Raw genomic sequence first — 17,279 nt, forward strand, 5'->3', positions numbered from 1 at the left:
TGCCATAAAAACAGCAGCATATGTCAGGCCTCTCGCCCCGTGTGCATGACACACAGCGCGCAGACCTCCTCTCACAAAAAAAACACACTCAAACACTTACAGGCTCCCCAACTGCCTGCCTCCCCTTCAGGGTTAAGAGCAATATTTCAGTGCCCAGTTCTGTGCTACCCACTCCTGCAGACAAAGCTGGGGAGAGGGCCCAGCACTGGGGCTGTCACCAGAGGGGAGGGGAAACCAGATGGGAGCCTGTGGATCTGGTATGAATCCACATAAATAACAAGATCTCTAGTTTAGAAAAGTTGACTTCTCAGAGAAATCTGGTCAATCGAATTTCCCCTTGAGATATCACCCGCGGATCCGTCTGAAAATTTGTTCCAGTGTGTCTGAAAATCCATTTCTAGGAAACGTGCCATCCGCATTATCAAATGCAAACCTCTCCTGCCTCCAGTTAACAGAAATCCCACGACAGTCAACACCCCCTAATCAGCAGCAATCAACACTCGGCAGAGAATCTGGATGGCTTTTCCCTCACACACATCCTGTTAGCCTGTTGACCTAGGCATCCTCATCTAAGGGCTTGTGTGTGCGTAAAAAACAAGTTTGGAAAAGGGTGCTTCCGGCCTGGCTCATGAAAAACATACACGTTATCGCAGCAATTAATCATCTAGTAAAAGGCCCCCCCCACACACACACACTTTGCTCTGTTACCTGACCCAGCCTGATAGTAGTGAAGGGCTTCTTCCCACCATCATCATACTCACACCTATAAGCAGACACACACCCTCATTCACACTTGCTCACAGTGGCAAACACATGCTAGGGCTTTGCTCTTTGGCCTCTGGGTCTCCATAGCATGGCCGGGTATTTTCATTGTCTTATAATCACAGCATCCTGTTTGTGACCCAGTGACGTCAGTTCCTGTTTCCTCCCTGATTAAAAAATGCAGAACAGGCACGCGCAGGGCCAGCAATTTTTCTCACGCATCACTCTCTTCAATCTGCACAGATGACTTGGGTTTTTCAGGAAAGCAACCTCAAAACAAGCGAGAGCGCAGACAAACACACTAATCAGCAGTATTTGTTCTAAAGAAGGAACGAGAGGGAAAGATGCGTGGAGAATCAGGAAGCAGATTTGACATCTTCCTATCTCTTTATGAGAAGTGTGGAAGTTTCAGAGCTGCAACTCTTTCTCTCTCTTATTTAAAGCCTAGTTTGGCTCCTGACCGTTTTTGTACACGCATGTGAAGGCAGATTATACCGATACACTGTGACGCTGTTGTAACTCTCTGTAACCTCGCCCTGCACTGCACTTGTAGTCGTCTCGTTGATTAACACTAGGTGTCAGTAAAAAACCCACACACAGGAAATAAGTGGTCAGTGCATGCCAAAATAAAGTTTAAAGGGACACAATTAAAATAGCTGCCTAAACATGATTTAGAGCATGACACATGGATTCAACCATTAAATTATAAATACATGACGCATCCAATGATTCAGGCAAACCTACTGGAAGAATCTGAGACTGAATCTTTAGCACATAAACACATCTGTTCTGTGGATGTTTTCTGTGTCATATTCGTTAGGATCAACTTTTAGATGCTCATCTCCCCCAGCAACAAGCTCCTGACCTAAAGAATGTTTACATCATACTTAAAGCACAACCTCCTGCTTCACTGCTGCAGGAGTGATGTATGCAGTCTGTCTCGTTTGTCTGCATTATACTTCATGTCTTGTGGGCCAGAAAAACAAGCAAAACCACGAGGGATATAATGACACAAGTTACCCCAAGAGTTAATATTTTAGTCTGGGTCTTGAATGGTGATCTATTTTAAGTATATTTGTTTGACAGCAAAGACAAATATAGCCAGGTGAATTTTTGATTAATCGTCTAGTCCAAACATCAAATCAGTGGGCTTAGATTAGGCAGGTCTGTCAGCTTGGCTTAGTCAAGCCTTTAGTGGCCTGTGCTTAGAGCAGCGCAGAGACAGGTTCGAGGAGTGGATGGATGTGAATGTGCATGACACAGGGTCACTCAAAAGCCTGGATTGTGCGGTGCTTTAGATTTATGAAGAGCTGATACAGTGGTCTGGCCTCTTATGGAGGCAGATAATGCCAGCTATTTATAGATAATCTATCTATTGAGCGCAGATGAGCCTCTGCTATTACAGTATATCAGCTCCAGCAGGAGTGGTGGCCATTGTTGTACATTTGATCTTCTCTTCCCTCGTTCTGATCATCAGTCCTTTTTTTGTTGTGTTACCACTGTGGGTTGTGTTTTGGCAGTTTTCATTCACTATAATCTTTTTCTAGCTTTTGCTAGAGTAAGATTTTGAATGATAAAAGGCCAACCCTCTAGTGAGCCAGCCACATGTGGCATGTCAAAATGACCAACAAAAACAAAACTCTTTTACACAACAAATCAAATTTGAAAAGTATTTCAACACGTTTTCTGCCTGGTTCCAGAGGGCTGAGATGAATGTGGTGGTAGTGTGGGATTCTCAGTAACCTTCGTCTTGCTATTGGATCTTTGAGCTGTGGGAGATCATAGCCCTGACTTGCCCTGGCTGATTAGAGACTGTATAAAAAAAGCTGCTTATTCCCTCACATGTCAGGAGTGATTTCCATACTGTGTACAGATAATTCCCACATTTAGAAATATTTATTATTTATGTTGTTGTTGTGTTAAATTTCACATAGCATTTTATAGTTTTTCCTATATTTTCTGTCTATTTTCCTTTTGCCTATCTTGTGAAATAAAATACATCGCTCTAACTGGGCCTCTCTCCTAGACCAAGTCTGATGCAATGTCTTGGTATGTTGCTTGGTTGCTGCTATGGACCCGAAATGCTGAGGGAAGTTGCATCAGCCACATCAAGTCTGAACCATATGGAAATGTATTCAAAGAATGACAACACAGGCGACCAATCATAAATCGAGTCGGAGGGTGTGACAGTTCATCGACCAATCACGTTGAAATATCGGTGTGCGTCTCCCGTCAAATCTGAGCCAATAGTGTAACTGGGTTGGTTTGAAGTCCTGCCTTATTCGGCGCACCGAATTTTTATTGGATAAAATGGGATCGAGAACAAGTCTTCCTTACATTTTATTGGCCAAAAACACTGGCATGGACTCGCCCACAGTCCCTGGACTGTATAAATACGTGAGCGCCTCGTCGCCATGTTATCGAGGAAACGCTTCATATCGCTGCGGCGTCTTGACCCGGGTGAACCGTAACGTATTTCAAACGCTGACATCCCAAACACAAACCTTGATCTTTAAATTCGTCAGCTGTACGTTCGTAGAGTCACCGGCCAGCGAAGCAGCTGGTCGAAACGGGTTTTGTTATTTTCCCCCATCGACTTGAAGGCCAAAGCGGCTGCCATGGATTTTTAAGGCATAATGCGGCACCTCTAATGCAACGGCAATGCATAGTGCAAGGCAAAATCAACTGCGAAACTCCATCTTCGCAACTGCTAAGCAGTTGGGCTCAAATACCGTCCGCGGTATACCTGCGAGCCAACCGGTACCGCTGCTCCTGGACCGGAGGAAGCTAACGCTAGCTAGCTAGTCATCTTAGCTAATCCCATCAAACTGGGGAAAAAAAAGTCGTCAACACCATCGATCAAAATGAAGCCTCAAAACATCGTCGCCGAGAAGACCAGCTTGTGGATATTCGGGTACGGGTCACTGGTGTGGAAGCCCGACTTCAAGTACAAGAGGAGCAAGGTCGGTTACATACAAGGCTACAAGAGACGTTTCTGGCACGGAGACAACTTCCACCGCGGGAATGACGAGTTGGTAAGATGCTTACTGTTAGTGCGTACTTTGCCACATGATTTTAGTTGGCTTATGGTGGCTCACACTACCATCAGACATTGTTCATGGCCGTGACCCATTTTCTCTCTCTCTTTCCTCTGCAGCCCGGAAGAGTGGTGACGCTGATTGAAGATGATGATGTAAGTGGAAAACTCTACATCCTATTGGTTTGCCAGTGACGCTGTTGCCTGCTGGGGACTAACTCTGGCATACTTTCAGAAATGTTATTAGTATGAGCTGTCAAATGGTAATAAAGTAACGCAAATGCTGTAGAGAATGTAAAGATGATCCCCACTGCGTAATCACTGAACTTGTGTTATTATTCCCCCCCCCCCCACACACAGGAGAGCACTTGGGGTGTGGCTTTTGAGGTGACAGGCTCTCAAGTCGAGGAGTCCCTGAAGTACCTCAATGTGCGCGAGACGGTCTGCGGCGGCTACGTCACCAAAATGGTGGATTTCTTCCCCAAGGGGGAGAACCAGCCTCCGGTTCAGGCGCTGGTGTACATCGCCACTGCAGACAACCCCCTGTACCTGGGGCCGGCCAGCTCCGAGGAGATCGGGTTCCAGATTGCTGTGTGCAGTGGAAAGACGGGCCACAACCTGGAGTATCTGCTCCGCTTGGCTGAGTTCATGAGGAGCAGCTGCCCGCACGTTGAAGACCATCACCTGTTCTCCATCGAGGCAGCAGCACAGACCGTGGTGCACTGTCTGTTGGCCCTGCAGTAGCTTGTACCCTGTGTCTCACTAGCTTGTATCGTGGATGAATACACTACACATACATCACCCAGAGGCTTTTCACCAATCATGCAGTCCACCTATGTTTTATGTTGTGAAATCTAGGTTCACGTTACCATCCAGTGTACTTGAATTCACTGAATGCTACTGAAATGAAAACAAAAGGGAAGCATGATATTAACTGGGTTACTTTTGTTCTGACCCATGTTTACATGTAATGTTACGCCTGTTAAATGTGTGATCACTGAATTCTTGTCTGAAGATCTGTTCACATGTGGGGTTTTCTATAATTTTATTTTTATTTGCACAACTCTGACTCCATCCAATCCATTCAGACGGCAAAGCAATTGTGGTAGTTGAACCTGTTTGCAATTAAATGGTTTTTTTTTTTTTTTTATTAAAGGTATGAACCAGTTGTTTTTTACTAGTTGCTTGTGGCAACTTCCATCCACTGTAGAAGCAAAATACAAATAAAAAGTTAAACTGTAATTGTGTGGGTTTTTTTCTCTAACATGAACTTTTAGCTCATGCCAGCCAAAATGCACAACTTCCAAGGCATGTGGTTCATTCTAGTAAAACTTTCTTATTACCACCTATTGTTTGTGGTGAGGAATATGGTTGCAATGCAAAATGGTTAAACTCTGGAAAAAGAGGCAGGGTCATGTTTCTACATCCATCTATGGAAAGGCTGACTTGTAAATAGACCAGTGGTCAACACCCCCAGGCCTTTTGACAAACTGACAAGATTAAGGGGATAACAAAAGCACCCCCTCCCCCCCCAAAGGATTACTGAACTGTAATCTCAGACCTTTAAAATCCTTACAATGAAATAGTCTAAGTAAAAATCACTCATAACTGATCACGCCACACATCCACACCAAAAGCGTAGGCTGAAGTTGTCACAACCCAAAAAAATGTGGGAAACACTGACACAAAATATTACATATATATAAAGACATGTGCATGTACAGGCCACATTTGACACCCATACAAGGCCTGAGGCTTGTTCCAAGCAGCTGGTTTACAGTTACACTTAACTACTATATATATATACACATTGCTCAAAAAAAATAAAGGGAACACTAAAATAACACATCCTAGATCTGAATGAATGAAATAATCATTAAATACTCCTTTCTTTACATAGTTGAATATGCTGACAACAAAATCACACAAAAATTATCAATGGAAATCAAATTTATCAACCCATGGAGGTCTGGATTTGGAGTCACACTCAAAATCAAAGTGGAAAACCACACTACAAGCCGATCCAACTTTGATGTAATGTCCTTAAAACAAGTCACAATGAGGCTCAGTAGTGTGTGTGGCCTCCATGTGCCTGTATGGCCTCCGTACAACGCCTGGGCATGCTCCTGATGAGGTGGCGGATGGTCTCCTGAGGGATATCCTCCCAGACCTGGACTAAAGCATCCGCCAACTCCTGGACAGTCCGTGGTGCAACTTGGCGTTGGTGGATGGCGCGAAACATGATGTCCCAGATGTGCTCAATTGGATTCAGGTCTGGGGAACGGGCAGGCCAGTCCATAGCATCAATGCAGCAGAACGTTCTCCACGGCGTCTCCAGACTCTGTCACGTCTGTCACATGTACTCAGTGTGAACCTGCTTTCATCTGTGAAGAGCACAGGGCGCCAGTGGCGAATTTGCCAATCTTGGTGTTCTCTGGCAAATGCCAACAGTCCTGCACGGTGTTGGGCTGTAGGCACAACCCCCACCTGTGGACGTTGGGCCCTCATACCACCCTCATTGAGTCTGTTTCTGACTGTTTGAGCAGACACATGCACATTTGTGGCCTGCTGGAGGTCATTTTGCAGGGCTCTGGCAGTGCTCCTCCTGCTCCTTCTTGCACAAAGGCGGAGGTAGCGGTCCTGCTGCTGGGTTGTTGCCCTCCTACGGCCTCCTCCACGTCTCCTGGTAGCGCCTCCATGCTCTGGACACTACGCTGACAGACACAGCAAACCTTCATGCCACAGCTCGCATTGATGTGCCATCCTGGATGAGCTGCACTACCTGAGAACTTGTGTGGGTTGTAGACTCCGTCTCATGCTACCACTAGAGTGGAAGCACCGCCAGCATTCAAAAGTAACCAAAACATCAGCCAGGAAGCATAGGAACTGAGAAGTGGTCTGTGGTCACCACCTGCAGAACCACTCCTGTATTGGAGGTGTCTTGCTAACTATAATTTCCACCTGTTGTCTATTCCATTTGCACAACAGCATGTGAAATTGATTGTCAATCAGTGTTGCTTCCTAAGTGGACAGTTTGATTTCACAGGAGTGTGATTGACTTGGAGTTGCATTGTGTTGTTTAAGTGTTCCCTTTATTTTTTTGAGCAGTGTATATAACTTTACTGAGTAACGGGAAGTGGTCTTACATCAGTCCTTGCTTCATCTTTGACTGGGTTGCTGATTGTACTTGGCAACGTTACCCAGATAGCTGAGCAAACCTGCTCTTTGGAACACTATACACATAAACAAACATATCGGACACTCCCAAACATTTGCCGGAGCAGCTTGTCCCTTGGACAGGATTCAAGTCAAGAGTCTATCTAGGTGCATGGGCTTACATAACCTCTGGCCGAGAACAAGCCCAGACCTGGAAGTCCTGTGTTTACAGTCTACTCCACGGTCATGTCAGAGTGCACCAGGAAGAACATGCTGCCGAGGCGCTCATCGAGATGAAATCTTAACTGGCCCCACACCGAACCATGTGAAAATGAATTCAGGTCCACTTTAGAGTACTGACTTCTCAGGCCTTGGCAACCCTCATTTCAAATCCATTGCCTTGACTGGGTTGTTTCTGTAAATTCTTCTCCAGGTTAAGACCTCAGTATGTAGAATGCGTTTGTTAAAGGGTCAGTTCATCTTTCTCACAAAGCCATAGTGCCATTGAGCCAGATAGATTCAGTTTTAGAAGCCAGGGTTTTGAGGTCTCCGCCTCCATCCCTAATAAAAGGGAGGTGAACGGAATTTGGTTTGTGCAAAGCACCTAAAAAGCACCTAAAAACCACATCTGGAAACTTCAACAGCAACATGTCTTTCCAAAAACAATGTCCCATTAACTAAGGTCTCACTACTACGTCCACAGCGAAGTCTGTCAATTATCCTGAGTGATAGGGACATTGTTTCTGTAAACGCTACAGTTGAGTTTTTTTAAATTAAGTTTTTGAATGCTCAGAGCAAGCTAAAATAGGACTGGATGTGATCTGCGGGTACATAGGCAGGGCCTTGCAAACGAGATCTTCTTTTTGTAATGATTTTGTGTGATTTGAATTGTAAAGCAAAGAGAAAAATGTGGTTGTAGTTTGCAGACTTAGGGAAGAGATTTGGAATGACCTTCGAGTTTCAGTAACTTCTGTACTGCAGCTTCAGACTTTAGTGTAAACATTTCGAAAGAATCTACGTTTGCAGGTGTACTGGGTGTCAGGACTCAAAAATTATATTATTTGATATGGCAAAGGGAACGGAACAAGGGAAAGACTTTACGGGACGGTTGCCAAAGACCACAAAATTATGGTTTCAATAAGCCAGAGTTGATTCTCCACACAAACTGCAAAGCTGCATGACCTGGAGTATGAAACACAAAGCCTGAATCCAGGAGCAATAGAAGAAAGTAGTATGGCTTTAACTTGTGCGCTGCATGAAGAAGGGTTTATGTTCAAGGAAAGCCAAAGGATGCATTTGAGCTGATGAGGCGGTCTTTACACCCAAGGTCTTCTGATGTATGAGCATCCATTTTCTGGAGTCATTAGCACGGACGACGGCTCCGTTTATACAACAGCGCTGGAATATGAAGCCATGTTACAGAAGCTTGATGAATATTATAATAATATTAAAGTCAATATCACAACTCATGGCCTCCCCTGGCTTAGCTCCCCATTATGTTCTGTATGTTGTTCCCATTATTTTATCCATCTGTTCCGGGTGAACGAGGGATCCAAGTTTACATAGCCCCTCTTTCTAAACTATTGTCCTGCACAACAATGCAGATTTACGTGAGCAAAACAAAAGCACATAAATTATTCAAAACAAGCACAGAGACTGATTCAGCACTCTTTTTATTTTCAGTTGGCTCCTCTGGTTAGTAAAATGGTGGATGCATTTCTTCATATGTACACACGACCTATAAAAATAGACAGGCAAATGAGGGAAAAGCCAGAGGAAATGTCACTCTCATCATTATGTACATCAATATAGAACATCATATTTTAATCACACTATTAACACAAAACAAACCTATAACAACAGATGTAGTGCTCAACTTAGGACACTGATGCAAACACTCCCCCTCCCTCTAAAACATCAACGACATCAAAGAGAACCACAGACTCCTCACCACTAACAATTTCTGTGAAATAAAAATGGCTTCAGCACAAATTTACACGGTTTTACAGGTGAATATCCCATTTGCAATTATCACGAACTGTCCATTTTTAAACAATAAATCAAATAACTTAAATATTAGACGACCAAATAATGTGTGAATTCATAAATTTACTGTTAGCAGCGTGCCGGATCAACCAGTACCCCTCATTTTGGATTATAATTTATTTGTTTACATCATCCATTCATTCACTTTCCCCATTGGACAAAAAAAAATATATAATTGATTTTCATTTCAGTCTGTACGAGAATACATTTTACGGACAAAACCTTTTCAAAATGCTAATACCTGCCACGTTGGTATGGGTACTCACATCTTTTATTACAAAAATAGGAGCTTTAATAGAAAAGCTGTAGACATTGTTTGGTTAAGTGTGGGCTGGTAAAGGTACGGGTTCGCATCGAGCTCTGTAAAATGCAGAATCATCCACCAGTTTGCACTGAGCGTTATCTACAGAACAATTAAATAACCTAATGTACACGTATGAGAATCGATAACACCAAAGAAAATGGAAGACATGGCTCAGTGCATTTGACAGAAACTCCTTTGCCCCTCCACCCCGGCAAACACCAGGATTTGAAAGCCCTTTTACGCTACATGTGTTGGGTTCACGTACAGTTTGTCTTCTCAAAAAAGGGGTTAGGGAGGGAAAAACTCTTGTCGCAATGCAAAAAAAAAAAATACTCAAGGCAGATTTTGTCCACAGACGGGGACACATTAAAATAAAACTGAACCAAGAAATGTGAGGGCTGGTAGGGAACTGTAACTTCAAATGACTCTGTGTGTGTGTGTGTGAGAGAGAGAGAGAGAGAGAGAGAGTAGAGGGTCCTTTTAGTTGCTGAGCCAGCAGACATGGAATGGTCCTCCAGGTAGTGAGCCTCAGTTACTATATTTACTGTATTCCCTATTTATTAGACTAGTCGTAGGGCATCTGTAGGGATCACAGTGAGAGTAGGTCAGTTATCTCTGTGTGCATGTTCCATGCTGAGACAGCTGTTCGCGTGTGTGAGGGCACATTCATGTGTGTACAGTGCATTATCGAGCCCCAGGACCACCAGGGCCCTTGCCCTTCCTGACTGCACCGTGGCTGCTGTGGTGGTGGCCGTGGGCCAGCTGTTTGTGGGGGCTCGGTGTAGAGGCGCCTCCTTTGGCCTGGGGAGAGGAGCTTCTGCTGGGGTTGAAGGCGGGGCTGGTACCAGACCGTCCCAGGGAAGGCTGCAGGGGGCTGGACGCAGAGAGGCCTGCAGGAAGGAGGGACGGACAGCGGCACGGTTACTCTTATGAAACGAGCAGTGTGTTCCACCTCAATACTACATTTTAATTGTATACAATATATTATACTATAAATTGTAAAAGAGTAACCCTTATTTACCTCAGCACCAGAGAGAACCACACCTTTGTGTAGTATCTCTGCTCACATAAGTATAGCAGAACTCCCTTTTATAGATATACTTTTACTGTGAAAAAAATACATTGAGTGGTTTAACTCTGATCAAGGAGTGTGGCAAAGAAGAAACAAGTAGAATGAATTAAGAGTCTGAACACATCTGTTAAAAAACCTGACTGGTGGCTGTGTACTGAAATGTACATTATAGTAAATTTCTCGTGAGTTGTTCCTTCCACTACCCTCAATATATTTATATTTTAACTCAGCCTTTATTTTTTCATGCTGGCAATGCCCCTGTCCATTATTTGAATACCAGCTTTTATATGAGAATGTCTGGTATTCAATCATCTCAGTATCCTGTTTTGGTTTTAGTAAAATGGCTGATTTAGTATGTTGATATTTTTACATACTAACAGAGAGCATGTTGTATGGAATTTGGACACAGCTTACAGCTGGACCGATGTACAACTGACACCGACAGAAATCTGTATCACTGCCACTCTGTGTGATGGTTTTGTGTGACAATTAAGTTCTTAAAATTTAAACCTTAAATTTAAAATTTGAAGATCTTAGTTTAGAAATATTTCTCTGGCGTTTAGCCTTTAGCCAGAGCAACAAAATCACTGAAGTAGAAGCTTGGAGAATGATTGTGTAGATTCTGAATATTTTAAACAGTTTTAATACTCATTTTTCACAGTATCGATACTGAAGGTCAGAAGTAAATTAACTGATGCTGTTCTGCTTAACACACAGTACTATTAACTTTACATCCTAAGATAAGTTGATTAGAAAATTTAGGAATTAAATTCTGTAATTTAATCAATGTTGTGTCAATTTTCCCCCGTGGTGGCGAAAATAGTATTGATATTTTTCAAGGTATTGTATCAAAGTTAAATATTCCAGTATCGTGACGACAACAGCACACACACAAACAGTGCTATGTATTTGAAAAAAACGTTCTACGAGTCAGCTAACATAGACTTTTCTCTTCTGTTGTTTTTAGTGAAGTAAGGCTAGTTTCGCCTGTTGTTGTTACAGTTAGAACGTTTTTCCCAAAATGAGAAACAATGGAGAAGAAAACTTGATGCGACCGGACTAAGGAGAGACATTTCTTCTAACTGATGTCAACAGCCATCAAAGATGTTCGACTAAGAAATGTGCTAACATGTATATCAAAGACATGCAGCTACATAAAAGTTCAGACGGGGCCCCGCCAGTGTGCATGTATTTGTGTGGAAGAAGTGTGAACAATATTCACTAACCTTTAGAAACACTGTAACCATAAGCAGCATAAGCTGCTGCAGATGCAGCTGCCGCACCAGCCATTGCTCCTGCCATAGCTGCCGCACTGCCCGCTGTAGACTTGCGCCCACGGCCTTTCCCTCCAGACTTTGCCCCACCTCCTGATCCCTTAGGCCGCCCACGACTTCGCCCGGACCTGCCTCTGCCGGGACTGATGGTGTCCGAGGCTGAAACACCTGAAGGCAAACGCACAACAAAAGGAAAAAACAAAAATCAGAAATGTTCTCCTATTACTTTTTATTCTTTATACCAGTTGCTTTAGTGTGAAAAGAAATGAAGTTCGGCAGGAATACACAGAGAGCTGTTCTGTCTGACTTCGCCATAACCCGGTCCTTCAAAGATACTGAAATCATAGTTTTAATGCAATATAGAAGAATTATTAGACATCAATCATTACCCATCATTACACTAAGTACAGGTTCAAGCAAAAGCTGGAATATTGCTCTCATTTTCCTTATGGTTTGCAGAATCAGAGCCAGTGTCTGTCTCACTGGTAATGTGCCTAATCCTCCCACTGACTTCTCCCCCTCTATCTGACTCCCCACTCTCTCGTCTGGTCTGCATTTTCTTTGCATGATGTTTCCATCCAGACGCTGTGGTATAGAACGATTAAGGGGGGTGAGCCTGTCCTATCACTAACACCCAGGCACAGATGAAATAAATCCCTCACTCTTACCCTCCCTTTAGGCCTTAATCTCACTCTTCCTCCCTATTCACTCACTTGTCCAAGTTCACCAATTGCTCCCTCATCCTAACCTTCATTCTGTCCTTCAGACATTTCATTATAACATCATTCACATCTCTGAAAGCACCAACTTTCTCCCAGCTCTCCGGGACTTTTTAGCTGCGGCCATTAATAATCTCTCTGGCAGGAGCCTCTTAGTATGACAGCAAAAATCCCAAATGGGTTTCAATGAAGCAGCGTGTATTAAGGAGGATTACCTTATTGCAACGCATCCAAAGTACAGATATAATGTAGAAGCAATGTAAACTACAGGCTCACTATCTGGATCCCATATTAAGGAACATACTAAAACATTGCAGCCAAGGTAAAATTAAACCCTCGTAAATCTTAATAATCAGCTGCATAACACATATGAGGTAACAGGCTACTTGTCTCAATGGATGCAAGCCCATTAAAACACAAGTCCTGATAGTGAAAGAAACATAACAAGCTGGACTTCTGTGCGCAGCAACAACCTTCATGTGACTCGCACTGGTTTGATTTTCCAATGTTGTTCTAATATGATAGTATAGTCTCATAGATAACACAGGTCACAGGCACATTTGGAGATTTTAGAGCAAAGGGCAGTTGCGCAGAGGGCATGTACCAAGATCACCTGAAATTAGGAAGCCATCAAATATGAATATTTTGACAGTGTGCATCATACCACTTTTGATACATTTACAGTACAATATCCTACAGTTTGGGGTTGAATACAACTTTTGAAGCACCATACTGATTTTAATTCTTTGGTTTTTGGCTGATGATAGCACTCATGAGCTTTTTTTATGATAGAATTCTAATTATAAGAGACAGAATTGATTACCTTCTGCCCTCAACTGGTACCAATTTATCTTCAAACTCAGGAACCTTAGAAACAGCTGTAAAACCTGATATTTATTTAGGCTGCTTTTCTCTTATTGATTCATAAACTAAACCATCAACCTGTCTCTGGGACCCCATCCCAACTCAGCTGCTTAAAGGCGGCTGCTTTTACCCTTAGTTAGCACTTCATTAGTAGAAATGGCATTAACAGGCTGTGTCCCAAAGTCCTTCAAAGTAGTTGTAATTCAACCTCTTCTTAAAAGCCTGCTCTTGATCCAGGGCTTTTAGCCAACTATAGACCTATATCTATCCTTCCCTTTCTCTCTAAGATCCTTGAGAAAGCAGTCACCAATGGGTTATGATTTCTACATTTCAGAGTTCATCGCAGCACAGAGATAGCACTGGTGAAAATGACAAATTACCTACTAATTGCATGAGACACAGGACTTGTCTCTGTACTTGTGTTGTTAGATCTTAGTGCTGCATTCAACACCATTGACCATCACATCCTATTACAGAGACCTGAACATTAAATTGACATTAAAGGAACGTCGTGTCTATCAGATCAATCTCAGTTTGCACATGTTAACGATGAATCCTACATTCACGCCAAAGTTAGTCCAGTTCCACAAGGATCTGTGCTTGGAAAAATCCTATTCACCTCAAATATGCTTCCTTTAGGCAATATTACCAGGAAACACGCCATAAACTTTCACTGTTATGCAGATGATACCCAATTATATCTATCGATTAAGACAGATCTAAAAAAATCTGCTAAACTTTGAGGATGCCACAATGACAAAATAATATACATGTAACATGTACCCACGTGCCCATGTGCTGCTGACGTGAACAGTCATTTCTTCATTTTGGCAGCATTTTAAATTCCTTTTTGAGGACAATAAATATGAATTAGCTGCTGTCATTTCAATTATGCAGAATAAGAAAGTAAAAACAACCGCACTAATAACCAAGGCTTTCATGTATATGTACATGAATATTCACTTTAAGTGTGATAAATAGCTAAATGATGCTGGCGACAGTTACTAATGATGGATAGTTAGCTTGAGTAGAAGGCTGCTGGTGTACAGTCATACAGTAAAGTTATAGCAGCATCATGACAGCTGACCAATCAACCTTAATTTATTAAAGGTATTGCAAATGCTTCAGGCAGGGTAGCAAAATACCTATTAGACATGTCTATAAAACAAAAGTTTGTTTAACATGAAATTAATCCATACATACTTGTCAATATTGTAATCCCAACACAAGTCAAAGTGCATCGACATCGGTTTTCTATCGCCCCAAAAAGGGGCACGGCAATGATGTTTTACGAAGTGCCCGCATGTGCTGGTCCACTCTTTGGCTAAAATGGATTTGCTCTCTCACCGTTCATGTTGTCAGAGACTGATCCAGACACAGAGGAGGGGGAGTTGGTGGCACGAGACTGTGGTGCAGAGGACACCGGATCGTCCACGATGACCAGCATGTCGCTGCTGCTCTCGTCTGCATCGGCATCCGGGGGTAGCGAGCCGGGCTGGAGCTCGCTGCTCAGGGAGATCTGACAGTGCACAGGAGCACACACAGACATACACATAGGCTGGGTGTCAGCACCACAGGGAACAAGAGGAACCGGGCCGGTACAGCAAAGGGAAACAATGGAGGAATGAAGGAAGGAATGACGAGGAGAAGGAAGGTGAGCAAAGGAAGGACAGGAGGCAGAGAAGGAAGGATGAAGTAGATAGGATATAGAAAGTAAGAAACAAGGTGAGTAAGGAAGGGCGTAAAGAATTAAGAGATAAAAGCAGAAGTGAAAGAAGAAAGTAAAGCATAAGCAAAAAAGGAGTAAATATTAAGAGACAGTGCCAATGTGAGTTGAAGGAGGGTCCATTACCATACTCTGTAACAAATCAGTCATATACAGTATTTCCCTCCTCCTCAACTTCCTTCATTTTTTTTTTTTTTTTTTGACACTCACTCACTCACTCCCCCCCCCTCCTCGGGATTCCCTCACCTCACTAAATGGACTGGGCATGGCCGAGTCCATCTCCACACTGATGAAGGAGTCATCTCCATCTGCAGACAGGTTGGAGTTGTCAGCAGAGGGCGCATGAGAGATGACCAGGTTCACCTCCTTTTTCCTCTTGTTCTCGGACTCCTCGTTCTTCTTCTGCAGGTTAGAAACAGAAAAGGGTGGAGCGTGAGAGGGTTGAGATGACGGGTTAGGTTTCATACATTTTTGCACCCATTCGATTCCTTGTATCTAAATCTCACATCCCTCAGTCTCCACAAGGCCTAAGGACATCTATGTCGAGTGCTCAGTAGGTTGGTCTGTGTGTCTGGGTCCAGATTGCGAGTCCAGATCAGGATAACTCGACAAGTGCGGGCCAGATTGTCATGAAACCTGGTATGGATACGGTCCCCAGAGGATGACATCTAATGGTTTTGGTGACCTCCGCTGACCTCACATCTAGCACTACTCAAATCCAGGACAAGGTATCTCAAACGAATGGATGGATGTCTGTGAAATTTGCTGTCAATAATTGTGGTCCCCAGATAACAAATCCTAATGTTTTTGGTGATTCTCTGATGTTTTCTTTAACTTCGCCATCAGGACAAAGTTTACACTACAAAAGACGCATTAAATTTTAGTTGCCAAATTGCAATTACTTTTGCTGAGCAATTTCATGCTGCCCAGAGGTTGAACCCTTTCCCTTCTGGACACCCTTGGGCCAAAATATCAACTGTGCACAAAGGATATTTTATTATCTAATTCATAGGATGAACCTTTTTGATATGAATGACCCCCGTGATTTCTCACTAGCACAAAATTAACACATGTGGAGTCAGTAGCGGTAAGGTGTTAATGCAGGCTCAATGGGCCGCTCCTTTTCTTCCTCCATTATCACATTCCCTCCTTTCTCGCCTCATTACTTTTCTTTTTAGATCCAATATTTGATCCTTCCTTTTTTCATTTTTTTATTCTACACATTCTTTTCTAAACCAACCATACAACTGCAGACTGTGACCGAAAGACAGCTGACGTTTGAGGTTCCTGCTGGTCATGTTGTACTGTACCTTCTCGGCATATTTCTCCCTCTTTCTCTTGCGCTCTTTCACCTTGCTGCTCTCCTCCTGCTGCCTCTTCTCCTCCTGCCTCTGACGCACTACAGGAGAAGACACAAAAATGTATTGATTTGTTTATTTTCTTCCTTCCTTACAGTTAGGGTAAAGGTTAGCTTTTGTGCAAAGAAAACACAACTAAATCAGGACAAACATGTGTCACACTCACATTTATTCTCCAGCTCATCATCTTCCAACAGCAGGCTGACCACCTCTTTGGGTTTGAGTGTGTCTGGTTTGAAGTTGCCTCCAGAGATCACCACCCGTTGGATCTTATTACACAAGAACAATCGAGCATTAATCGACAGTAATGAATTCACATTTGCAGTGTGATGAACGCTGTCGAAATACTGCCGCCCTATTACTTGTGTTGTTTATTTACTGGTATGTTGTGCGTAGTATGAATGAGTGGCCGAGTTTCAGACCTCGCTTTTCTCCTTGGCACGCTGCAGGATCCTCTCCTCGATGGAACCCTGACAGATAAGACGATACACAGTGACCTGCTTGGTTTGACCCAGCCTGTGAGCTCTGTCCATGGCCTGCTGGTCCACTGTGGGGTTCCAGTCACTGTCATAGAAGATAACCTGAAGGAAAACCAAAAAGAAACTTTATTTTTTAATCCCACTGTACTGTTATTGTTTACCACATAGTTTAATTTGTGTGATGGCAGCATGGACACAACTTGGACACTCTCTCCTCTATAATTTCTGAGACTAATTTCAGGGATGCGTTACCCCATGTGAATTGGCCTACAACATGACAGATGTGCTGTGTTAACAGTCACTTCAAATTCATTGTTATGAAAGCTAATCCCACTTGAACAGAGCTATAGGGACACAAAGGGATATTATGCTGACATATTTAGATAAACAGAGAGAGACATCATTTATATATGCATGTGCACACACATCCATAGTTTACTGTCATTATGTCAGCGTGTTATTAATGCTGAAACACTGGTTGT

General features: G+C 43.1%; 2 protein-coding genes across 7 annotated transcripts in view; one reads left to right on the top strand and one right to left on the bottom strand.

Annotated features, from left to right (window-relative positions):
* Positions 1 to 3,170: 3,170 nt before the first annotated feature.
* chac1 (ChaC, cation transport regulator homolog 1 (E. coli)) lies at positions 3,171 to 5,041 on the top strand. 2 transcript variants are annotated; one of them, XM_038726611.1, is made up of 3 exons: positions 3,171 to 3,797; positions 3,920 to 3,955; positions 4,160 to 5,041. In XM_038726611.1, exons 1-3 carry the CDS (start codon positions 3,627 to 3,629, stop codon positions 4,541 to 4,543), a joined length of 591 nt encoding a protein of 196 aa, XP_038582539.1. In that variant the 5' UTR covers positions 3,171 to 3,626; the 3' UTR covers positions 4,544 to 5,041. The 2 variants fall into 2 exon arrangements, with proteins under 2 accessions (XP_038582539.1, XP_038582540.1); XM_038726612.1 differs by having other exon boundaries at positions 4,163 to 5,041.
* A 3,568-nt stretch (positions 5,042 to 8,609) lies between these two features.
* The window catches only part of ino80 (INO80 complex ATPase subunit), a 37,737-nt gene continuing 29,067 nt past the window's right edge, over positions 8,610 to 17,279 (bottom strand). For 3 of the 5 annotated variants that reach the window (XM_038727770.1, XM_038727768.1, XM_038727769.1), the window contains exons 31-37: positions 16,741 to 16,899; positions 16,485 to 16,587; positions 16,271 to 16,359; positions 15,207 to 15,362; positions 14,582 to 14,792; positions 11,604 to 11,819; positions 8,610 to 10,195 (exon numbers count right to left, since the gene is read on the bottom strand). In XM_038727770.1, coding sequence (XP_038583698.1) covers positions 9,990 to 10,195; positions 11,604 to 11,819; positions 14,582 to 14,792; positions 15,207 to 15,362; positions 16,271 to 16,359; positions 16,485 to 16,587; positions 16,741 to 16,899 — 1,140 coding nt within the window. In that variant the 3' untranslated portion in view covers positions 8,610 to 9,989. The remainder of the gene's footprint in view (positions 10,196 to 11,603; positions 11,820 to 14,581; positions 14,793 to 15,206; positions 15,363 to 16,270; positions 16,360 to 16,484; positions 16,588 to 16,740; positions 16,900 to 17,279) is intronic. The other 2 variants (XM_038727771.1, XM_038727772.1) reach the window with 1 other exon arrangement.

The sequence above is a fragment of the Micropterus salmoides genome, unplaced genomic scaffold (genome assembly GCF_014851395.1).
Source record: "Micropterus salmoides isolate LMB-PRFRI ecotype aquatic unplaced genomic scaffold, ASM1485139v1 Ms_hic_scaffold_18, whole genome shotgun sequence".
Taxonomy (NCBI): Eukaryota; Metazoa; Chordata; class Actinopteri; order Centrarchiformes; family Centrarchidae; genus Micropterus; species Micropterus salmoides.